The sequence below is a fragment of the Ranitomeya imitator genome, chromosome 1, assembly GCF_032444005.1.
Source record: "Ranitomeya imitator isolate aRanImi1 chromosome 1, aRanImi1.pri, whole genome shotgun sequence".
NCBI classification, from domain to species: Eukaryota; Metazoa; Chordata; class Amphibia; order Anura; family Dendrobatidae; genus Ranitomeya; species Ranitomeya imitator.
The window spans coordinates 729,316,081-729,341,798 of record NC_091282.1 but is presented as its reverse complement, the minus strand read 5'-3'; the positions used below and the strand labels follow the sequence as shown (position 1 = coordinate 729,341,798).

Below are 25,718 nucleotides of genomic sequence, written 5' to 3'. Positions count from 1 at the left end.
CAGGGGGCAGCTCATACCCATTCCCCTTCCCCCAGTAATCCTGAAAGGGCTTAGAATCTAGAGGAGAACGTGAAATTTTATGGCGAGGAAATGTTACCCGCAGGTAAAGTCAGGTCACCACTTCTGTAACCTCCGGGAAGGAGCCAGACAAGCAGAAAAAAACACACAGTCTCAATGGCCGATGATAACCCTGGACTCCAGTGCTGACAGATAACCCAGGCAGAAAACTTACTAAAAGGGCAGTGTTTCTCCCGGCTACCTCGCTGTGCCAGGAGTTGGCAGCCGCCGGCTCCATTCACCTGTTAGGCACTAAATGGACATTGTGGTCCCTTCATTCTAAGAGATGGAGGGGTCTTGGAGATGGAACCTCACTGATGAGTAATGGAATGTCTTAGTGAAATTCATTGCCTTACATGACAGGCTTAGCACCCTCCCGCTTCATCACGTGCTATTACATCCTAGAGAACAGTGCAGGTGTACGGGCGCAGACAGACAGCCGTATTTCAGATGCGAGGATCGCTTTGCAGTGCACGGACTGGCTGTCTGCTCTCCTGACTTGAGCGTGACTGTATGATGTATTCTTTGTAGCGGTCATGCTCAGGTCAGGAGGCTTGTGATGCGATCATTTCACGAGATATACGAAAGGTTTGTCAGCTCATTTAACCAAAAGGTGAAAAAAGTTATAGGTCTCAGAAAATTATGGCACAAATTAAATGTTTGTTTTTTCACTTTTTGAACAAGGTTCATATTAATCAATACATCTTGGAATAATAATAAGTTCCACACTTGGATGTGTTTTTAAAAAAAAAAAAATAGTTCCTGTGCTGAGATAATGTTATCTCTTTTGAGACTCTCTTGGGATACTCTACAACATAGTGAAACCCCCTCTGAGGTGGATGTAGGGAAAATATGAAATGTTTCAGAAAAACGACTTAAGTCCCAAGGACTCATTGAGCCAAACGTCTGGAACTGTTTTGGGTACATGTGATAATCTTATATATGTGCCCCTACTGTGTGCTGTGTAATGGCTGTGTCTGACCATGCAGAGCTGCTCCAGTGCATTGTCTGCACATACCAAAGCTCCTGGGCAGGGGAGGAAGCATAAGTATTGTTATGATGATTGAGTATACAGATGAAATAGAAAGGGCTCGCAGCTGCTGCTTTCGGAGGAAAAATTGTTCTCTACCTGTTTTATCACAGGAGCGAGTGTTTGGGCTACGTCCCCAGTCCTCTGAGCTCATCATTCTTCTGGCAGGGAAATGTGTCACTTCAGAAAGTAGTTGCTCCGAGCCCCACACCCCTGGGTGGACATATGGTATGCTCCGACCATGAACTACAGCAGCTCTACGTGAACAGAAATGGCAAATAACAGTACATAGGAGGGGCACATGTATAAGGAACATTTTTTAACAAGTCCAGTTGTAGAACTTATTATTCCAAGATTTGTTTAAAACGTTTATGGGACAGCTCCTTTAAAATTAGAGGGAAAAAAACTTATATAAGCTTGTCACCAAAATCGTGCTGAGCTGTAGAATTCTATTACCAGATAATTTTTACTGTAATTTTAATGAACACCGTAAAAAGGAAAATCGAAAAACCATGGCGGATTGTGTTGTGGACCTACTAATAGACAGTGAAGGTGTAAGGCGAGAAAACTTTCCCACCGCACTACAGAAGTCCAGCTGAGCACCTAAGGAGCTGCCGACAAGCTTGTTGATTCGCTCCAGGGACAGCCAGCAGAATTGTGAGTGCAGCTCTGGCTTACTGCACACTGTAACTTGGGAGCAGGACCAACGCTGCTTTCTACTCATTACCCTTAATGGCGTATTTCTTTTTTTTTTTTTTTTTTTGCTTCTTCTCTCCACAGGGGTATTCCCATTGTGTGGATGTGTATATAAATCAGTGCCAGGAGGTAATGTGAACCATCTATTGTCATGCAATGCGCAGATTCAGTCATGTTCACAGCCATGTTTATACTGGTGGCCTTATATTTTAGGGGGCCTACATGAGGAATGACATATTTGAGGACTCGGCTCTGTTGTGTCAACGTGTCAACAAGGAAGTTGGGGATATTTTCAGTAATCCGGAAATAATTTTGGCCAAACTTATACAAAATATATTTGAAATTAAAATCCAGGTACGGTTATACCATCTACAGAATGATTTCCAAGCGTCTCTTTAAAGCAACCACGTTTTTCACCGGCCATAGAAAGCGTTATGGTAGCCAAAGTGACTTGTGCTCGGTGTGAATGAGAATCTCTAGCTTTCCATTTACATAGTTGGAGCATCTGGCAATGAAAACGTACACTTATCTCAGCATGAAGTGTGTATGGAGCCTTAAAGGAGTTGTCCAGGATTAAAAAAAACGTGTTCCTCTGGCTGCAATCTTTTCTATACTCACCCTCCCCGAGTCCTGCGTCGAGTCTCCACTATTACTCCCAGTGTCCGTTATTGTCCGCAGCGCTGACCTCTCTGTAGCCAATCAGTGAGCTGAGCGGCTCGTGCCGTCTACTTAGGCAAAGCTTCTGAGCTCCATTATTGGCTGCAGTGATGTGAATGTGACATCAGCGCTGCAGACCATAGCAGACACCAGGGGACGTAGCCACTTCAAATGTGCACTGAGGTGTTAACCAGCAAATCCTGATCCTTGTGTTAAAGTAAGAGGTAAGCTGACTCTGCTCATTAGAAAAAAACAAATGAGCATGGTCAGTGACATACATATGTGCAGGGAGAGGGCTGGGGTTTGGATAAGGTGTATGGTCCTTTTAAGGAGCCCATGAAAATTTTAAGTTACATGGGTTGTGCAGGCTTGGCGCTCAAGTCTGCGGTCACTCTGTGACTGCAGATTTGTGAATCCTCATCGAGCACACAGTGCGCTCTGTCAGGATTCTCTGGTGCCGGTAGCAGGCAGGTGCATGACCACAAGTATGTGATTTGCATACATGCGGTCACATGGCAACTAGACGTGCTAGGCCTCGATACAAGTAAGTCCGTACAAGTCTAGTTGGAATGTGGCCAGAAGTATGCAAAACATACTTTCGATCACATGACTGCTCCTTCCTGACATTTGGCCATGTGCACGCTGTGAGAATTCATAAGTCTACAGTCACATGGAGTGATTGCAGACTTGTATCACAAGCCTGCGCAAGCCCTTTAAACTCTGATAACCATCTAATGAGTAATAGGAGCCTTCCGATGCTTCCCGACAGATAATGTCATAGGAGAGAAGGGTCGGACTTTCTCTTCTCTCCCCAGTAGAATCACAATTAGCAAAAGGAGGTTCAGATGATGGCTATTTTCCTAGTGTGGGTGCCATTAAAATTAAACACACAGGTGAAGCTTTGCATTAGAGATGTGCAGAAAAATTAGCAGCAGCCGTTTCCGAGCACCCGTTTTGCTCCTTTGTTGCAGCCAGACTCCTCTTCTGTAGTTTGCCTACTCATCTGAGCGTTTGTTGCTTCCTAGACCCCACAATATCCTCACGTTACTTAGGAAGCGATCTAGGCACCCAGGAGATGCCGGGCTGCGGATCCCAGGTTGCAACAAAGGATCAAATCGGAGCTCTTAACGGGCTGCTGCCACTCTTTTTGCTCACTTCTACTCTGTATGTGTTTTCATTGTCATTTCTCTGATATTTAAAGGTGTTTCTTGGATTTTGATAACTTAAGATGGGTTATAACTTTTCAGATAGGTGGCTGTCCAACTCCCGGCTACCCCACGAGTTAGCTGATACCAGGTTCCATGCCAACCAGATATTTATAGGGCACAGCTCCCCTTTACTTCCTATGGAGCTGAGCACCGTGGACCGAGCAATTGGCTGGAGTGGCGAATGTTGGATTCCCACAGATCTGATATTCATTACTGCTTTAAAGGGGTCAATCACAACAAGGACGTTGTTAACAGAGGCAACAAGATGCCTGTTCTTCCCGGCGATGGCTCAGAGCGGATACCAACCACTTCAGCTTCTCAACGTCAACAGAGTAGCTCTTCCTCTTCCACTCTGCTTTGTTGACGAGACATGACTGCTGACGTCTTGCTGATATTCAGCCAGCTTCCCGCAGTTGGGTAGCGGGGAGCCAGTAAGCAGTCATGCCCCGTCAACAGAGCAGAGAGGAAGAGAAGCCACTGCCCTGTTGATGGGTCATCAGCAGAAGATGTAGAATCGCCGGCAGGAACCATCTGTGATCATTCTGTGTCAGCAGAGATTGCGCCGGACACAATAGGCAGGGAGTTAGCAACTACCTGTTCTTAGGCCCGTTGTTGTATCCAACGGGCCAACATGGAAGGGTTTTTTTGTTAATGTAAGTAATAAAACTAGAATGAATCCCTTTCCTTTTAGGGTTTCTATAGTTGTACACATGATATTGCGGAGTATGGAGGAGGTGGTGGTGTTACCTTCTCCCCGTCCGCTCCCGGTATACCACTTACCTGTGTTTTTTCCTTGCTGACCTCTTTCTAGCAGCCGCATTGTATCCCCAGCAGCCTGATACTGCATGAGATTAGGTCTGGCTTATTTACATGGAGATGAAAAGAAAAGCTCGGCATTCATAATTTTGTTTACATGCTCTGTGACTAATTGTACAGGACACACATAATCTGCTCTTTCTCGCAGTCGGCTCAGATTTTGCTTTTTTTTATCCCCCAAATTTCGACTCCAGAATTTTGTGAAAGAGCATCTGGAAGAATGCAGAAAATCGGATGCCGAGCAGTATCTGAAGAATCTCTATGATCTGTACACAAGGTGAAATTGATTTATTTGGCACATTTATTTTGAGCAATGCACAGATTTTTTTTGGGGGGGGGGTGAGAGCTGTTTATCCAAGTATAAGCTGCAGGCAGAAAACACAGGAGATATAATTACTTTGAACTTCTTGTTGGGAGCTGTGTGTTTCAGGGAGGTTAGAGTTGTCATTTTAGTTTTCTTTGAGGGTTGTGGTGGGGGGGATCTTGCATTTGCATGGAAAATCATCCTTCAGCTCACATATTAAACCCTTTACATCAGCAATGTGAATGTTTACATGCCAACAGCAGGAACTCTAGGAGGCAGAAACGTAAAGATGGTTGCCCCATATACAACATGTATCGCCTGTCCACAGAATAGGTGACAATTGAATGACTGCAGGGGGTCCTGATCACTGAACTCCCAACGATCACAAAAACGGGTGTCTTAAATATTCCTGTGAATGGTAGTGAGCATGTGTGACCAACTGCTCCATTCACTGCCTGAAGGAGACATGGTCGCACATGATCACTACCTCTCCGTTGGCACAGGAAAATTTGGGCCTCCCAGTCTCAAGATCGGCAGACCTTCATAGTCATCTGTTTACCATATAACCTGTGCATATGTGATAAGTGTTGTGCATGGAATAACCTGGTCAAATGGTTGTATCATAAAGAAACAACCTCAAAGCAATATCTGCTCATACGTTTCCCATGCAGTGGCCATGGAAAAATGATGACCATTCATATGCCCGGTCCAGGTGGGGAAAGTGCACAAGCCTCCCTGATATCTCATAGTAAAGTTCCTAAACAAGGAAGACCCTCTATGCCCATGTGCTCTAAGTAGGTCATTCATCATTACAACCTAATGTTTTATTTTTCAACTGCATCTAAAATAACCAAAACCTTAATTCGCTTTGCAAAAAGTTTTATTCTAACACTTCCTACCGTTTTGTGGCAGCAGCTCTCATTCAGACCTATACGTCTCCACGGTTACAGACTACAATCAGAAGCAGTGTAGTCTGATCCGGCAGTCATGTTGTAAATTTCTATGTATTGCCTACATCAGGATTGGTGAGTAGTTGTAACACCTGCTACCAGACCAGATTGTAGCCAGAGATTGCTTGCCGTCTACAACCATGGAGTTGTATAGGTCTTCGTAGGAACCGGAAACCCCAAACTGTGGGGATTTTTATTCAATGAGGACCAGTTGCAGTCATAGCAAGAATGTGTAATGTGATATGGGCAACCATGGCTGTGACTGGTCTATAAGCTCTGTGCTCTGGGTGATGGTGAGGATATGGTATAAGGACAGGGGATTATTTTCATTAATTGACTTATTTTTTTTATTGACGTTGCTAAACTTTATTTTATTGTTTTCTTTCTACCCAGAACCACTAGCCTTTCCAGTAAACTTATGGAATTTAATCTCGGGACGGACAAACAGACGTTCTTGTCCAAACTGATCAAATCTGTCTTCATCTCCTACCTGGAGAACTATATTGATGTAGAAATTGGTTACCTAAAAAGTCGGAGTTCATCGATCTTGCAGAGATACTACGATTCCAAGAACCATCAGAAGAGACCGATCGGAAGCGGAGGGTGAGTGTCCAGATTGCACGTCACGTTTGTAATCCGCTGTGTAATGTCCGTCGTCTGAGGAGTGGAAACCCCAATGTTTAAGACCATCTCATGGATGACCCTGTTGTGTTCAATAACAGAATTCAGGACCTCAAGGAAAGGATTAGACAACGCACAAATCTGCCACTGGGCCCAAGTATAGAAACTCACGGGGAGACGTTTTTGGCACAAGAAGTGGTGGTGAACCTCTTACAAGAAACCAAACATGCCTTTGAAAGATGCCATAAGGTAAATCCCTTTTTAAAGGGGTCATGCTGTGACAATAGGATAGGTGATAACTTGCTTATGGTGGGAGCCCAACCACTGGGGACCTGCGTTGATCCACCGAACAGGAAAACCCACACAAACTCCTTTCAGATTTTGTCCTTGGTGGGATGTGAAACCAGGACCCCAGCGCTGCAGAGCTACAGTGCAAACTAGCGATGAGCGAGTATACTCGTTGCTTGGGTTTTCCCGAGCACGCTCGGGTAACCTCCGAGTATTAGTTATTGTTAGTGCTCGGAGATATAGTTTTCATCACCTCAGTTGCATGATTTGCGGCTTCCAGATACGCCGAATACATGTGAGGATTGCCTGTTTGTTAGGGAATTCCTACATGTATTCAGCTTATCTGGAAGCCATAAATCATGCAACTGAGGCGATGAAAACTATATCTCCGAGCAATAACAAATACTCGGAGGTCACCCGAGCGTGCTCAGGAAAACCAGAGCAACGAGTATACTCGCTCATCACTAGTGCTAACCACTGAGTCACCAAACTTCCCCCATCTAATGTGCCTATATCCACCTGTTCTATATAGATAAGTCATATCACTTACAGGTGATGGTGGAATATCTAGGAGCAGAAATCCCATGAACTGACTTGTAGCACCGGTGGTTCCTAATACTGGACCATAAGATATCTTTGAGCTCTTTAGAACAAGCAATTCCTTCACAATGCCGAATGGCTGAGCGTTATCTACCAGGGGCAGTAGGACTGAATTATAAACCTGAATAAATGATTCAGGTGCCAGTACTTTTCTCCATATACTGTGTGTTTCCAATGCTTCAGTCTATAAACAAATTCTGTTTATTATTCCCATTCTGTCAAACACTTTGTAGACCTCCTCTGTTATTAACATCAGCGCAAACACCGAGAGGATCATGGCTGAGCAGCTGCATGCAGCCGTACATCACCAAGCACAATGCCGAGCGTCAGATGGAGTGGTGTAAAGCCACCGCCACCACTGGACTCTGGAGCAGAGGAAATGTGTTCTGCGGAGTGGCGAATCACACTTCTGTATCTGGCATCTGATGGACTAGTCTGGGTTTCGTGATGCCAAGAGAATGTTACCTGCCTGACTGCATTGTGCCTGCTGTAAAGTTTGGTGGAATGATGGGCGTTTCAGGGGTCTACCTCAGCCTCTTATTTCCAGTGAAGGGAAATATTGATGATCCAGTACAAGACATTTTGGAGAATTGTAGCTTCCAGTTTTGCCGGAACAGTTTGGGTAATGCCCTTTTCTGTTCCCCATGCCCAGTGAGTGTACAAGGTCCATAAAGATATGGTGGGGGAGTTTGGAGTAGGACTTGATTGGCCGCACAAAGCCGGGACCTCAACCCCATCCAGCACTTTTAGGATGAAGAATCTGGCCTCTTCCTAAGATCCTTGTCTGACCTCACAAATGCTCTTCTGGATGATGGAGCAAAAATCCCCACAGACACCTCCAAAATCCTGTACTCAGAAATGCGGAAGCTGTTATATCTGTAAAGGAGTGACTCCATATTAATGTCTATGGGAGGTGATGAAAGCTCCTTTAGTGTAATGGGGGGCACATACTTTAATCCATACAGCTTATAAGATAGTATGGAAATTACTACTTTTTTTTTTTTTTTTTTACATTTTCAGCTTTCTGACCCATCCGACTTACCAAAGAATGCGTTTAGAATATTTTCCAGACTTGTTGATTACTTATGCATTGAACACATTGATTATGCCTTGGAAATAGGATTAGCAGGTAAGGGGTTGTCTCATTTCATACTTTAACAGACAAAAGCAATAATGTGAACAAGGCTATCAGATATGTTCGAGCATTGTCACGGATCAGAACAACATGGCTGCTTTCTCCAATGAAATATCACCACCCTTGTTCTTGAGTTGTCTGTCATTGCAGCTCAGGCTCAGCCCTATTGATGTGAATGAGACTGTACTACAATACCACACACAACCTGCGGACAGGAGTGGTTTTTGAGAAAGGGCCGCCATGTTTTTATGATTCTAACAATATGATTGTTTTCCACCTTTCCAGCAATCCCTTCTCCCGACTCTCGGAATGCCAACCTCTATTTCCTGGATGTCGTACATCAAGCCAACACTATTTTCCATTTGTTCGATAAGCAATTTAACGATCACCTCATGCCTTTAGTAAGGTAAGGTACCAGAAATACCGACAGTGTATGTATGTATATATGTGTATATATATATATATATATATATATATATATATATATATATATATATATATATATATATATATATATATATATATATATATATATTTAGATAGCAAAAAACAGACGGCTATAAATAGTTGGCCAAAGAGATCCATATATAAAGACTTGATATTTTATTTAATATTCCATAAAACAAAAATGGGAAATATTAAGACACAAACCAATCCTACACAAAATACCAATAGTCTGGCCAACTATTTATAGTGTCTGTTTTTTTAGTTTTTTAAATGCTTGAAGTGCCATTACTGCTATAGACGGACATTGCTTGATTTAGTGTATATATTTAGTAGAACCATCTTTATTCTCTTTCTTGAGCAGTTCTTCTCCAAAACTGACTGAATGTCTCCAGAAAAAGAAAGAGATTATCGAACAAATGGAAGTGAAGCTAGACACTGGTATCGACAGGTGAGCAGATCACAAGCAGGGCAGTCATCTCATGCATTGTAAGCTCCAGTGAGCAGATCACAAGCAAGGAGGCAGTCACCTCGTGCGTTGTAAGTGTCGGTAAGCAGATCACAAGCAGGGCAGTCATCTCATGCATTGTAAGCTCCGGTGAGCACATCACAAGCAGGGCAGTCATCTCATGCATTGGAAGCTCCGGTGAGCACATCACAAGCACGGCAGTCATCTCATGCATTGGAAGCTCCGGTGAGCACATCACAAGCAGGGCAGTCATCTCATGCATTGGAAGCTCCGGTGAGCACATCACAAGCACGGCAGTCATCTCATGCATTGGAAGCTCCGGTGAGCACATCACAAGCACGGCAGTCATCTCATGCATTGGAAGCTCCGGTGAGCACATCACAAGCAGGGCAGTCATCTCATGCATTGGAAGCTCCGGTGAGCACATCACAAGCAGGGCAGTCATCTCATGCTTTGGAAGCTCCGGTGAGCACATCACAAGCAGGGCAGTCATCTCATGCATTAGAAGCTCCGGTGAGCACATCACAAGCAGGGCGGTTATCTCATGCATTGTAAGCTCCGGTGAGCAGATCACAAGCGGTAGGGGGGGCAGTCATCTCGTGCGTTGTAAGCTCCGGTAAGCAGATCACAAGCAGGGCAGTCATCTCATGCATTGTAAGCTCCGGTGAGCACATCACAAGCTGGGCGGTTATCTCATGCATTGGAAGCTCCGGTGAGCACATCACAAGCAGGGCAGTCATCTCATGCATTGGAAGCTCCGGTGAGCAGATCAAAAGCGGTTGGAGGGGGGGGGGGGCAGTCATCTCATGCGTTGTAAGCTCCGGTAAGCAGATCACAAACAGGGCAGTCATCTCATGCATTGTAAGCTCAGGTGAGCACATCACAAGCACGGCAGTCATCTCATGCATTGTAAGCTCCGGTGAGCACATCAAGAGCAGGGCAGTCATCTCATGCATTGTAAGCTCACGTGAGCAGATCACAAGCAGGGCAGTCATCTCATGCATTGGAAGCTCCAGTAAGCAGATCACGAGCACGGCAGTCTTCTCATGCATTGTAAGCTCCGGTAAGCAGATCACGAGCAGGGCAGTCTTCTCATGCATTGTAAGCTCCGGTAAGCACATCACAAGCAGGGCAGTCTTCTCATGCATTGTAACCTCCGGTAAGCAGATCACGAGCAGGGCAGTCATCTCATGCATTGTAAGCTCCAGTAAGCAGATCACGAGCACGGCAGTCATGTTATGCATTGTAAGCTGCGGTGAGCACATCACGAGCAGGGCAGTCCTCTCATGCATTGTAAGCTGCGGTGAGCACATCACAAGCAGGGCAGTCATCTCATGCATTGGAAGCTCCAGTAAGCAGATCATGAGCAGGGCAGTCATCTCATGCACTTTAACATCTGGTGAGCAGTGCATGCGCGCATTCTTCATGAGCTCCATAATACTGCTACATGGTGCCAAACGCCTAATTACATCGCTTGCTGAATTATTAGGCAAGTTGTATTTTAGAGGATGATTTTTATTATTGATCAACAACGATGTTCTCAATCAACCCAAAAGACTCAGAAATATCAAAGCTTAATATTTTTGGGAGTTGGAGTGTTTTTTTTTTTTTTAGATTTGGCTGTCTTAGGAGGATATCTGTTTGTGCAGGTAACTATTACTGTGCAGAATTATAAAAAAAATAATAACCAAATATTCCCATCTAACTTGTTTATTTTCACCAGGTAAACCAATATAACTGCACAAAATGTAGAAATAAACATTTCTGACATGCAAAAACAAAACCCCCCCAAATTAGTGACCAATATAGCCCCCTTTCTTTATCGCCTCTCATTGGGGGACACAGGAACCATGGGTGTATGCTGCTGCCACTAGGAGGCTGACACTATGCAAATAAAAAAGTTAGCTCCTCCTCTGCAGTGTACACCCCACCGACTGGCATTATACTCTTCAGTTTAGCTTAGTGTCAGTAGGAGGTGGACACGGGTCTTTCATTAGACCCTTATCTACCTCAATGTGCGTCGTTCCTTTTCAGGTTTCCGGAGGGATACAGGGTGAACAGTCACACCTGTACTCCCACATTATGGACTATGAGTACGGCGTGTACTGCCACCCCGTATCCTCATAGATCCCACAGCAGGACCAAGATCCTGGCACAGAAGCGTGCTCAGAAGTCCGGTCCTGGCTCCGTCCCCCACCCACTCGCCCACCAGAGCCTGTCGGTCGGAGGAGACGAGGACGTCCGTCACCACCTACACGGACGTCTAATACCTTCCACTTCTTAAGGTTAGTACCGACGGCGTGGGAAGTTAGGTGAGTATTTGTGCCCCTATCAGTTAGGGGGCCCTGTGGATCCCCTACGTTTCCTGCGCAGTTTTCCTTTTGAGCAGCGCGGTGCCTTACTGGCAGCCGCACTGCTATTTCTACGGCCGCACTTCTCCACCTGCGGCCGCACCTTTTTCCGAGACCCACCGATCTGGGTGACACTTAGGCCCCATTCCTTCCCGCAGTTTTCCACCGCGGCCGCGTTTTCACAGGCAGTCGCACTGCCTTACCTGCGGCCGCATCCTTTTAATCTTTGCGGCGCGGCCCCCTTCAGGCAGCCGCACCGTTTTCCCCGGCGGCCGTACCTTGGGAGGTGACGCGCGGCCGCGGTCCTATCCAGCGGCCGCTGGCTTCTAATACAGGCCCCGGCTCTTCCCGGGCCTACTTCCGGCGCCGGCATCGGCGCTCCCCCCTTTCCTGCGGCGGCTGCCGCGCCTATCAGCCGGGCGGCGCCCGCACTGTTTTTTGCGCCGATTACCATCTTTTCGGCGGTCACCGGCTTCTAATTTAGGCCCCGGCTTTCCCCGGGGCCTACTTCCGGTGACGCGCTCGCCCACTTCCGGTATCATCGGGCGGGCTTTCTCCCGCCCGACAAACTCCGCATTCTCCTCCCACCGGCGCCATCTTGTCTGGCTCCGCCCCTTCCTCCACGCCGCTGCTGGACGCTTAGGGCACGAGTCTCCTTCATTCTGCCACGCTCCTGCGCCGGGAAACTTCGCAGAGCGCTCGGTCCGGGGACGCAGCACGCCATCTGCGCCGGGGATCCACAGCATCTTCCTGCAGCTCCTGGTATCCGGGTTTTTCGTCTGCCGTGAGTAGCTCTGCACTGCAGACTGACACCCTCCTCTGCCCCACTGTCCCCTAACCTGCTGGCATTTTCTTCAGGGACCTCTTCAAAATGTCTAACTCTAAAGGGGGCCGCTCTCGTCCTCCGACTTCTTCATCTTCTGCCCTAGTCACCTACTTTGCATGTTCGTCCTGTAACAGCAAACTTCCCTCAGGTCAGTCCTCCCCGCTGTGTCAGTCCTGCAGCAACCCGATTGTTCCCACCGCCCAGGATCCCCCGGCTGTTCCGCCCGAGACTGACCCCCCCATCCCAGGCTGGGCCGCCTCTCTGTCACAATCGGTGGCGGATTTAACACGGGTATCTCAAACCCTGGTGTCCGCGCTGGATCGGTTACCCCTGCAGACCCCTGCCGTGGCCAGCGGGTCGCAGGAACCGCCGCCCGAGCCCTCCTTGATAAGCCACAAGAGGTCCAGACAGGAACGTCGGTCTGAGTCCTCTTCGCGCTCCATCTCGCCACTCGGCCCTTCCCTGCGGTCGGCATCTCCTCGACCCTCCTCCCCTGAGTCAGGCGAGGCACTCTCTGATGCGCCCTCGGAGGATATTTCGGAGCTGGATTCTAACCAAATCGCCACCATGAGGGAGATGGTCCAGAATCTCATTGTGGCAGTAAACCAATCTTGTGGCATAAAGGATCCCTCTACGGAACCCGCAGATCAGGCGGTTTCGTTTAGACGGGCCAAACCACCTTCCAAGTTTTTTGCTCCTCATCCTGAATTCGAGGAAATCATGTCCAGAGAGAGAGAGAACCCCACTAGGCGTTTTCAGAGGGGAAAACGCCTGGGTGTGCTATATCCCTTTTCTCCAGAAGTTACCGCCAATTGGACGGTCTCTCCCTCGGTGGATCCACCTGTGTCCAGGCTGTCCACCAACACGGTGCTTCCTCTGTCAGGCGGAGCATCTCTGAAGGACTCTAATGATAGGGCTATAGAATCCTTTGCGAAGTCAGCTTTTGAAGCGGCTGCAGCGGCCATATGCCCAGCTTTTGCTTCCACTTGGGTTTCTAAATCCATCTCCAAATGGGCCAAAGAACTCCGTCGAGGTATCCTGGACGGGGCGCCTCCCATGCAACTAGCGGAGCTTGCCAACCAGATTTCCCACGCCGGTGAATACCTGGTCTCTGCCTCCCTGGATGTCGCGTCTTGTGCGGCTCAGGCTTCCAGCAATGCCGTTGCCATCCGCCGCACCGTTTGGCTCAAGGCCTGGCAGGCGGATTTATCTTCTAAAAAGTCCCTCACTAGTCTGCCCTTCCAGGGCTCTCGTCTCTTTGGTTCCCAGCTGGATCAAATCATTAAGGACGCCACCGGGGGTACAAGTTCTCTTCTCCCCCAGGCTAAGCCTCGTCGCCCTCCTCCTAGACGGCAGTTTCGCTCTTTTCGGCCCTTTCGTCGCTTCGCTGCGTCAAACTCCTTTTCCCAGCAGCAACAGAGGCCACAGGCACGTCAGGAGAAGAAGGCGGTGTCCTTTAGGCCCACTCCGTCCTGGCGTCCTCGCTATTCCCAGGGTAGATCCTCCAGGCCCAGGACTGGAAGATCCACCTCGGCATGACTCTCGGCAAGACCCCAGCCCACCTCCCAGGTTGGGCGGCCGTCTTCTCTTCTTCAGGGACGTCTGGATTTCCGCAGTGGAGGACGCATGGGTCAGGGAAGTTGTATCCTCGGGATACAAGATAGAGTTTGCCTCCCGACCCAGGGATCGTTTCTTCCAATCCTGTCCTCCAAGAGATCCCGCTCTAGTTCCGGGCTTCTTCGCAGCCATCGCTTCTCTGCTCAAATCCGGGGTAATCGTTCCCGTCCCAGAGAAAGAACGGTTCACGGGTTTCTACTCGAACCTTTTTGTGGTACCGAAAAAAGACGGCAAGGTTCGCCCCATTCTGGACCTCAAATTGCTGAACAGGAGAGTTCACCTGAGACACTTCAGGATGGAATCTCTTCGTTCAGTAATTGCTTCCATGGAGGCCCAGGAATTTCTATGCTCAATAGATATCCAGGATGCCTACCTCCATGTCCCGGTATTTCCCGGACATCACCGTTTCCTGCGCTTCGCAGTACAACAGGAACACTTTCAATTCGTCGCCCTGCCGTTCGGTCTCGCAACCGCTCCAAGGGTGTTCACGAAGATCATGGCGGCGCTGATGGCAATATTGAGAGTCAGAGGCCTGGTCCTATTTCCATACCTCGACGACATTCTCATCAAGGCTCCGTCCTTTGCTCAGGCCCACGAAAGCCTGTCCATTGTTCTCGACACCTTAGCCCGTTTCGGGTGGCTGGTCAACCGGAAGAAGTCCTGCCTTATCCCTTCTCAGCGCATCATCTTTCTGGGCATGCTTTTCGACACTCGTCAGAGCAGAGTCTTCCTTCCCAAGGACAAGAGATCCACTCTTTGTCGGGACATACGCTTGCTCCAGGGTCCTCGGCCTCCCTCCCTCCGATCGGCCATGAAGGTTTTGGGGAGGATGGTGGCTACCTTGGAAGCGATTCCCTTCGCCCAATTTCATTCGCGACCCCTTCAGCAAGCCATTCTGTCTCAGTGGGACAGGTCTGTCTTCTCCCTGGATCGGCCGATCAGGCTCTCTTCTCGGGTCAAGCGGTCCCTCAACTGGTGGCTGATGTCACCTCTCATCTCCCAGGGCAGGTCCTTCCTTCCAGTTCACTGGCAGGTGGTGACAACGGACGCCAGCCTGATCGGCTGGGGTGCCGTTTTTCGCCACCTGACGGTTCAGGGCCGTTGGTCGTTGCAGGAGTCAACTCTGCCAATCAATGTCCTCGAGATTCGGGCCATCTTTCTGTCCCTCCGCCACTGGGAAAGGATCCTCAGGGGCCTTCCAGTCCGGATCCAGACGGACAACGCCACGGCTGTGGCGTATGTCAACCATCAGGGGGGGACCCGGAGCTCCTTGGCCCTTGCCGAGGTAGCCAAGATCCTCCTTTGGGCAGAGGCAACGGTTCCGGTGATATCCGCGGTGCATATCCCCGGCGTGGACAACTGGGCCGCCGACTTCCTCAGCCGCGAGGGCCTCGCGGCAGGGGAATGGTCCTTGCATCCGGAGGTCTTCCATCAGATTTGCCTTCGATGGGGGACTCCGGATGTGGATCTCACGGCGTCTCGAATCAACAGGAAGGTTCCGCAGTTCGTCTCCAGGTCCCGCGATCCTCTCGCAGTGGACGTCGATGCTCTGGCCATTCCTTGGTCACAGTTCGAGCTGCCCTACCTGTTCCCACCCCTTCCATTACTTCCCAAGCTGTTGAAGAAAATCAAAGCGGAAGGGGTGCCGGTCATCCTGATCGCCCCGGATTGGCCCAGGAGAGCTTGGTTCGCGGAGCTCGTCAACCTTCTCGCGGACGCTCCCTGGCGCCTTCCAGACAGGCCCGATCTGCTGTCCCAGGGTCCGATCTGCCACCCGAATTCTCGGTCGCTCAGTTTAACGGCGTGGCTGTTGAGACCGCGGTTTTAAGAGCGTCCGGCCTCTCGGACCGGGTGATTCACACTATGATTCAGGCTCGGAAGCCTTCGTCTTCCAGGATCTACTACCGCACCTGGAAGGCTTACTTCCGTTGGTGCGAGTCCAACCGCGTTCCGCCTATGGTTTTTTCCCTGCCTTCTCTTTTGGCCTTCCTTCAGGCAGGACTGGATTCGGGCCTAGCGCTTAGCTCCCTGAAGGGTCAGGTCTCTGCGCTTTCCATCCTCTTTCAGAAGACCTTGGCCTCTCGGCCACAAGTTAAGACCTTCTTTCAAGGGGTGGCCCATGCTGTCCCGCCGTACAGGGCCCCTGTGGAGGCATGGGACTTAAACCTGGTACTGGACGTTCTGAGGGTTTCCCCCTTTGAACCTCTTAGGGAGATTCCTCTATCAGTTCTATCTTGGAAGGTGACCTTTCTTGTGGCCATCACGTCTATTCGCCGCGTTTCCGAGTTGGCGGTCCTGTCTTGCCGCCCTCCGTTTTTGGTCATTCACCAGGACAAGGTGGTCTTCCGGCTCCCACCTTCCTTTCTTCCTAAGGTGGTTTCCACCTTCCACCTCAACGAGGACATCGTTCTACCTTCCTTTTGTCCAGTTCCGACTCATCCTCTGGAGCGATCATTGAACAAGCTGGACCTCGTCAGGGCAGTGAGGATCTATCTGGACAGAACGTCCACTTTCCGGAAGACGGATTCCTTTTTCGTCATTCCTGATGGCACGCGCAGAGGCCAACCGGCTTCTAAAGCGACTATCGCTCGCTGGATCAGATTGGCAATTTTGGAGGCTTACCAGGTCAAGAACAGAGTGCCCCCTCCTGGGATTAAGGCTCACTCTACCCGGGCAGTCGGCGCCTCCTGGGCGGTGCACCACAGGGCTTCCGCCTTACAGCTTTGCAAAGCGGCAACTTGGTCTTCCATCCACACGTTCGCCAAATTTTACAAGGTCCATACCTACGCTTCGGCGGACGCCGGCCTCGGCAGAAGGATCTTGCAGGCGGCAGTGGTGAGTCCTCTGACCTGATGGAAGTCTGTCTTTCCCACCCGTGGGACTGCTTTGGGACGTCCCATGGTTCCTGTGTCCCCCAATGAGAGGCGATAAAGAAAACAGGATTTTTGGTTGCTTACCGTAAAATCTGTTTCTTGAAGCCTCCATTGGGGGACACAGCTCCCTCCCAATGTTTCTGTTATCTGTTTTATGACTGTTCTCACGTTTACAGTTCTCAAGTTTGTGGTTATGGTTTTTCAACCTTGTTCTTTTCTCCTACTGCTTTCTCACTAACTGAAGAGTATAATGCCAGTCGGTGGGGTGTACACTGCAGAGGAGGAGCTAACTTTTTTATTTGCATAGTGTCAGCCTCCTAGTGGCAGCAGCATACACCCATGGTTCCTGTGTCCCCCAATGGAGGCTTCAAGAAACAGATTTTACGGTAAGCAACCAAAAATCCTGTTTTCTTTATGCTGACACTCAGCAGCCTTCCATCCATAGATTCTGTCAGTTGCTTGATCTGTTTACGATCAACATTGCGTGCAGCAGCCACCCCAGCCTCCCAGACACTGTTCCGAGAGGTGTACTGTTTTCCCTCCCTATAGATCTCACATTTTATGAGGGACCACAGGTTCTCTATGGCAGGGGTCCCCAACTCCAGTCCTCAAGGCCCACCAACATGTCATGTTTTCAGGATTTCCTTAGTCTTGCCCAGGTAATAATTGCATCACCTGTGCAATGCAAAGGAAATCCTGAAAACATGACCTGTTGGTGGGCCTTGAGGACTGGAGTTGGGGACCTCTGCTCTATGGGGTTCAGATCAGGTGAACAAGGGGGCCATGTCATTATTTTTTCTTCTTTGAGACCTTTACTGGCCAGCCACGCTGTGGAGTAATTGGAGGCATGTGATGGAGCATTGTCCTGCAGGAAAATCATGTTTTTCTTGAACGACACCGACTTCTTCCTGTACCACTGCTTGAAGAAGTTGTCTTCCAGAAACTGGCAGTAGGTCTGGGAGTTGAGCTTCACTCCAGCCTCAACCTAAAAAGGTCTGTTCATCTTTGATGATACCAACCTATACCATGGCGCCAGGGAATAAATGGCGCTATAACAATAAATAATTATAATAATAATACCAGTACCCCACCTCCACCTTGCTGGCGTCTGAGTTGAAGTGGAGCTCTCTGCCCTTTACTGATCCAGCCTCTGGCCCATCCATCTGGCCCATCAAGAGTCACTCTGATTTCATCAGTCCATAAAACCTTTGAAAAGTCAGTCTTAAGATAAAACGTCAAGACTGGGCCAAGAAATATCTTATGTTTCTTGTTGAAAGGTGGTCGTTTTTCAGCCTTCCTTACCTTGGCCATGTCCCTGAGTATCGCACACCTTGTGCTTTTTGTTACCCCAGTAACGTTGCAGCTCTTTTTTGCCCAACACGCTTCTTGCGACCCTGTTGCCTATTTGCCATGAAACACTTGTTTGTTCGGTGATCACGCTTCATAAGTTTGGCACTTTTAAGACTGCTGCATCCCTCTGCAAGACATCTCACAATTTTGGACTTTTCAGAGCCGGTCAAATCTCTGTTCCGACTCATTTTGCCAAAGGAAAGGAAGTTGCCTAATAATTACCTACACCTTATATAGGGTTTTGATGTCATTAGACGACACCTCTCCTCGTTACAGAGATGCACATCACCTGATTTACTTAATTGGTAGTTGGCTCTCAAGCCTGAACAGCTTGGAGTAGGACAACATGTATAAAAAGTATCATGTGATCAAAATACAACTTGCCTAATAATTCTGCACACAGTGTAGAGATGCAACATCTTGACTGCTGAGTATATTGGGACATTTCTGAATATTTTGTCTGATCCATCTATAGGACACTAAATTGTATGATCGGTCAGATGAAACAGATACTGGCGGCTGAGCAAAAGAAAACAGATTTCAAGCCAGAGGATGAGAATAATGTGTTAATTCAGTACACAAGTGTAAGTATAAGGATACTGGCTGACTCTGCATTAGAATGTTCCAGTTCTAAAGGGTCTTTTTCATATGATATGCGATCACTTAGAGGAGTTTGGAAACTACTCAGACAACCCATTGTCGAAGACTGTTTCCCCCAAGTAAAATAAAAACGCCTATACTCACCTCTGGATCTCCTTACATTGTCACGCGAGCAACTGACAACCGGAGGAAGTGAGAGCTGCGGCTCCTCTCACAGCCTACAAATGTTTTTTTTTCATTGGCGGCGGGGGGTCACATGTCAAAATTTCACCTTAGCCCCAGGAGAGCCAATGCCAACACAAGAGGTGAGTTGTTTGACATGGGGGGAAACAGAGATTCAGAAGGGATTGTCTGAGTTGTGGAAAACCAACTCAAGAGAATAGTCTGATAGAAGATAATGTGACACATGCACGACTCAACCGGAAATGTGAACAAGGCCTAATTTCCATTTTGTTTCCATCAATAGGCTTGTGTCAAGGTTTGCCTTTACATTCGAAAGCAAGTGGAGAAGATCCGTAACTCAATGGATGGAAAGAACGTGGACACGGTACTGATGGAGCTTGGGGTGCGCTTCCACCGCCTCATATACGAGCATCTGCAGCAATTTTCATACAGCTCAATGGGAGGCATGCTGGCTATCTGTGACGTGGCGGAATATAGAAAGTGCGCCAAGGAGTTCAAAGTGCGTAATAACATATGTATATACATATATTCTTACTTCCTACCTGACTACTTTTATGATGCTGAATGTCCAGAACAGCTTATTATCCTCAGTCATATGGCAAGGCTCTGTAAAGGGTCATATGGCAAGGCTTGTTAAAGGGTCGATATTGACTTTCAGGATTGCTACTTCCTGTAGGTGGTGCTAGAGTTCAAGCCCTCGTCCTCTCTGAAGAGACAATTTGCAGAACAGCTAAGGGGGCCAGCACTGATTTGTCCTGGCTACTTCATAAAAAAGCACACTCTTGAGCGTCCATATAAATTTCTGTATATAGAGGGGATAAGCCGATTGCTGACCCTTTTATGTGGCATCTTAACTCCTTAAAAAATATATATTTTTGGGATGTTTAAATCCAACACATCAGATCCCTTTTTCTTCTGACTATCAGGGCAGAGCCCATAGGCCCCAATCACCTAATATTACAGGCCATTGAATTGGGCCATTGCTGTGGAAATTGTGACTTTTGGCTGCTATTCGCATATGTGTCTTATTAGCTGGGACGTACTTGGCAGCATTGTGACATGTGAGCCCGATGACTGCAAAAAAACCCCGCCAAATACCCAGAAAGCTTGTCTCTGTGTCCTCTTCTTTTGCCATTTGATATTTGCTATATATTTTTGGTGTGCTGTACAACACTATATCTATGTAGTTTTTCTCCTTTAACCTTCGTCAGGCTGCATAATTTTACAACGTAAACAGGCTGCAGAGGTACAATTGTACCTTCATATATATATTTTATTGAAATTTGGCCAATATATTCTGGACCAAAACTGCAGAGATGTCACGAAATTTCAGCCCTCTACGGCTTTTCGAAAAAAAAAAGTTATTGCAATTTTAAAACGGAATAGTTACAATTGTACCTACTCAGCCGGACGAAGGTTAAACTTGCTTTATATTTTGGAATTTATGGTTCAAAGTACAATGGAATTTCCGCAATATAATGTTTCTTTATCAGATTATCAGGTTTTGTTTGTTGTGGGGGGTTTTTTAAATAATTTTTCGCAGTGTCGTTTTTTTTATTCATTGTATTTTCATATTCTGGCTACAAAAAAAACTAATTAGGAATCTTTCAATTTTCACACTGGCCACTGGGGGGGACTATTCTAGACTCTAACTTCCCATTTTTTAAGGAAAGGACACATGTACATTAGCAGCAATAGATGGAGTCTGACCCTGTCTTTTGTGTTGAAGCATCTAATGAGCATGTGCACAGCAGGTGAGCTGTGGAAACTCCTATTGTTATTGATGGCTACCATGTTATCAGCTCTGTGTAGAGGTGTGACCTCCTGTCATTATCATTGTGCCTTTGCTGAAATTGAGCCTGCTGAAAACTCTTCCTGAAAGGACTGGAAACGGCAGTCTAAAAAGAACAGTAAGAAAATTGCAAGATAGCAAAATGTTGGGGGTCTTTTGTGTATTTTTTTTTTTTTTTAAATACAGATCGTGATGTAAAAAAAAAAGTTTGTCCTTTTTGACTGGTTTTGTTATACATGGCGCCTGCCAATAATACTGTGCTGTATATGTTCCATTTTCCAGTATCGTGTGGTTTATCAGTCCTCATCGTTTCTTGCAGATTCCTCTTGTGCTGCAGCTTTTTGATACCCTACACTCCCTCTGTAACCTCCTGGTGGTGGCCCCAGATAACCTGAAGCAGGTGTGTTCTGGAGAGCAGCTCGCCAGCCTGGACAAGAACATCCTCCACTCCTTTGTGCAGCTGAGAGCCGACTACCGATCGTCCCGCCTTGCCCGACACTTTAACTGAGCAGCTGACTGCCAACGCTGCGGCTAGAGAATAGCACAGGATCCACTCCCTTTCTTTACCTCTTTCAGCGCAGTCGCTGGCTCTAGGACTAATAGTGCCGCCATGTTTGATTTGCTTTCTTTCTGCCTCAAGCAAATATGTTTCCCAGAAAGATGCAGATGTGTCTAATCTCAACACTCCATCTCGGTTGACACCTTCAGAGAAGAATCGCCGTTGCAGCAAAACGTGGTGGAACAGACATCTTTTTTTTTCTTTTTCTTTAAAGATACAGACCTCATTCATAAGAAAGTTTAGACTGGCGACTATAGCAAGTGATGTTTAAATATAGCTGGGCATCAGGTGGCACGCCTTCGGTGTCCCGCCCTGGCCTCGGGTGTCCTGCCCTGGCCTCGGGTGTCCCGCCCTGGCCTCGGGTGTCCCGCCCTGGCCTCGGGTGTCCCACCCTGGCCTCGGGTGTCCCGCCCTGGCCTCGGGTGTCCTGTCCACATGGAAAGTTTTCTGTTCTGAAAACCATTCTCTATATGAAAAATAGGGGGAATCTTCTCACTTGGACCTTCTATTTTAGCTGAAGCCCCAGAGCCACATCCATTACAGTTTTTGGCTCTGGAGTAATATATTATTGGGTGCTCACCCATATGGGTTCTGCAAGGAAAAAATGAAGTGTTATACTCTTTAATCTTGTTGGGACGGCTACTAGGAGCACCTCTCTGCATGAACTGGCGTGTCCATGCATTACACATGTAGCCCATTGATTATCATGGGCACTGTGCTTTATTTGCGCTCTTGGTGCCTGGTTCTCACCAGATTACAGCTGATCACTAGTGACCCAAGCAGTTGTTTTTGGTTTTTAGGGAACCCTTCCAACAAATGGTCCAAAGCGGACATACCTTTTCTTAAAGGGGGCTTTTTGCAGTTACTCTAGGCAACTGCAAAGTACCAAATCATGACCGCCCGCTTTCTGAGGGCGTACAGTGAAATCGTGAGTCTGCACATACATGCGGTATACCTGCCCTGGGTGTTGATGCTTAGCTTTTGCAAAGTGAATGGGGCTGACCTGCAATACCATACACAACCAGTGGGCATTTATGGCCCTATTTATATATTTTATCTTTTTTTAAAGAAGCCTGCCATGTTTTCCTAGTCCAGTACGTTTAAGAATTCAGCAAAGTATTTAGTTTCATTACCTTTTGCTACAAATCTGTGTCCATATCTACACTTGGTACATGTAGAGTTTTCCTCTTACACTACTTTTTTTTTTCTGCATTTCCTAAAAAAGATGCCATGTTTCCCTCCCTGTGCCACTACAAGATCACTTTTCTGTTACATAATTTAATTTAAGAAAAATCTCTAAATTTAAGATCTTGTTTTGCACCATGCCACCAATTTTGTCTCCTAAGTGCTGGGGTGGGCCCTCTGTAGTACATGATAGTCTAGGATCACACACATGCGGTGCTCTACACTGAGTAGCGTGTCAGGGCTTCCATTAGGATCCCAATGACTACCACAGTGGAGCCATTCACTTTTATGAGGATGATTTAGTCCCCCTGTCCTGTCAATGTGTGTCTGTTTTAGACAAGCTCCAAAGCTTGGTAGATTACACTTTTGTACATGACTAGGAAAGATGACCACTTCCAAGATGTAGGCCGCAAACCATTCCTAAAGTGACTTCTATCAGGCTTATAATAGTAAATGACTATATGCACACCACACATGGGCTGGGATCCCGGCCTGTCTTGGATATGAGCTGGGATACCGGCCTGTCTTAGATATGGGTTCTCGATACCGAATGGTAGTTAGCAAGATGTCCTATTCTAATAATACTGCACATGGAGAAACACCTTAGACCTTCTATCTTTCCTGGGTCTTCCTTGCTATCAGTTAGCAAACACAGGCTAAGATTGTTTTCTGAAAGGGGGGTTCGGTCTTATATAACCCCTATACTTATGCTGTATCAGAGTATTCTTAGAGGGGTTTTCCAGGACTAAGATATTGATAGCCTATCTCTAGGATACTTCTTAAAAATCAGACACCTGACAGTCCCATTGCTCGACCAATACCTGTTGCCCAATCCACCAGGACATCACTGCTCTTTACACTCTATTGTGGATGTTATCGGGTACTGATTCAAGCTTTAATCACATTCACTTGAATGGGAGCTGAGCTGCAATACCAGAGAACGTCCACTACACCATGTAAGGCGCTATGGCGTTATAGCCCACCATTGTGAAGTTCTGGCTGCCAAAGCTCCAGGTTTTTGCAGAGTAGTGGGAGTGCAAGGTGTAGGACCCCTGCTGACCCTGTTTCAAAGGATAGATCATCAAAGTCATATAAAATTGTCTGAACCAAATAATATATTCTTTCACAAAGGAAAACTAATAGCATTGAGTGCAAGGGCTCACTATTCGAATTTGTATCCGGTGCTCGGGTATGCACAGAGTATCGCAGGTCCTCAAGTCCCTGCCCCACATGTTTAGCGCCTCTTAGACAGCCAAAACATGCGGTGATTGCCTGACATATACACTAAAACATGTGACAGCGGGGATGCGAACATGTCACTCGAGCACCGGATGCAAATTCGAATTTTTAACTCTTGCACTCCACTAAAAACAATTTTTTAATACATGCACTTATTGGATTCTTTTGAAAGAAGTTCCCTATTCTGAGTACTAAAACTAATTATACATGAAGCACAGACTTGTGGGGTCTGTGATCTGTAACCTGTAGCTAAATACAGCTGTCAGGGCATGCTGGGAGTCATAGTCTGGCCAAGGTTTGAACGGCAGTGTAAATTTCGTCATTCGTCGTCGTTGAAGACTGTATGTATCTCACAGAAGTGCTTGAAGATTTTTATACTTTCTACACTTTCCTTATTCGGACTTCTATTTTAAAGTTGTATAAATTGTATCTATCACTGTATGGTTTCTTAATATATATTTAGTTATATTGTTTTTGGTGCATGATCTTTTTGTTCTCGTGCAATATTTCCTTGTTTCCCGGAAAGGACAGCAGCAAAAACATTCAGTACCTGTTGTAGTTTTAACATGTAAAGTTTCCCTTCAATAAATACGTTTCCTCTAAAATGTACTTTATTTTGTCATTATTATTGTGGTGAACACTAGTAAAATTGCCTAAATCTATGTTACAGTTGAATATAAACAAGTTTCTAATATATATTTTCCAATGTAATATATAAATCTGAATGTGTGTGTATGTATGTATGTATGTATGTATGTATGTATGTGTGTATGTCCGGGATTGGCATCCGCACCGTCGCAGCTACAGCCACAAAATTTTGCACACGTCTGGACCCCGAGAGCGTCATAGGCTATGTTGTGAGGCAAAATTTTAACCCCGCGCGTTCCAATTCACCAATTTTGCCCCTATCTACATAATGGGGAAAAAGTGAAAGGAAAAGTGTTGGAGGCAAATTGACAGCTGCCAGATGTGTACAAGGGGGACTTAAAGAATGAGAGCGATGGCGCCAAAGAGTATATACCGTACAGTTGCTAAGGTGGGGCCCCGACATGGGATACTCACCACACTCGAGGATATGAACACACACACAAAAGGCGCCACACACTACCACGTGCTTGAACACATATACCACCCTCAGCACACATTTCACCACGCATATACCAACCTCGCCACATAAAAGTCGAAACACAAAAGTCACCGCTCAAAACTCGCCACGTTCAAAACTCGCCACATGCAAAACTAGGCTCACGCAAAACTCGCCACACGTGCAAAACTCACCTCATGGAAAACTCGCCACACGCAAAACTTGCACACGCGGAAAAATTGCCACATGCACAAAAGTTGCAACACATGCAAAAGTTGCCTCACACAAAACTTGCACATACTCAAAACGCACCACACATAAAACTCGCCACGTGCAAAACTCGCCATCCGCAAAACTTGCTGCACACAACTTGCTACACTAACCTGTCACATGCAACTCGACACACAAAAAGTTGCTACACGCATGTTGCCACACAAAACTCATCTCACAAAAGTCGCTACATGCATGTCGCCACATGCAACTCAACACACACAACTTGACACATTTAACTCGCCCTAAAACACACACAAGTCTGGTATTATCCTTCAAAAATAAAAATCTGATTAATAAGCAGACAAACTACAAGAGCAACAAATGTACCATATAGGAAATACGGCAGCTGTCAGTCACATGACCTGTCTATTATGTGTATGTGTGAGCTAATATATACTGCCAGGGGGGAGGGCTTCCTGTTGGCTGGGGATTTATCAGACTGCCAATTTAGCTTACAAATACTGAGGTAAAAATACTGACCAAATGTATGAATGTGGTCTAATACAGGAGG

At 47.0% G+C, this 25,718-nt stretch overlaps 1 protein-coding gene across 1 annotated transcript in view; it reads left to right on the top strand.

Moving 5' to 3' along the window:
- Positions 1–24,455, top strand: part of EXOC5 (exocyst complex component 5) — a 41,013-nt gene extending 16,558 nt beyond the window's left edge. The window contains exons 8-18 of the mRNA XM_069733021.1: positions 1,868–1,912; positions 1,997–2,137; positions 4,659–4,741; positions 6,112–6,321; positions 6,441–6,588; positions 8,248–8,356; positions 8,648–8,768; positions 9,171–9,257; positions 18,768–18,876; positions 19,359–19,574; positions 21,187–24,455. Coding sequence (XP_069589122.1) covers positions 1,868–1,912; positions 1,997–2,137; positions 4,659–4,741; positions 6,112–6,321; positions 6,441–6,588; positions 8,248–8,356; positions 8,648–8,768; positions 9,171–9,257; positions 18,768–18,876; positions 19,359–19,574; positions 21,187–21,375 — 1,458 coding nt within the window. The 3' untranslated portion in view covers positions 21,376–24,455. The remainder of the gene's footprint in view (positions 1–1,867; positions 1,913–1,996; positions 2,138–4,658; positions 4,742–6,111; positions 6,322–6,440; positions 6,589–8,247; positions 8,357–8,647; positions 8,769–9,170; positions 9,258–18,767; positions 18,877–19,358; positions 19,575–21,186) is intronic.
- The last annotated feature ends 1,263 nt before the right edge of the window (positions 24,456–25,718 follow it).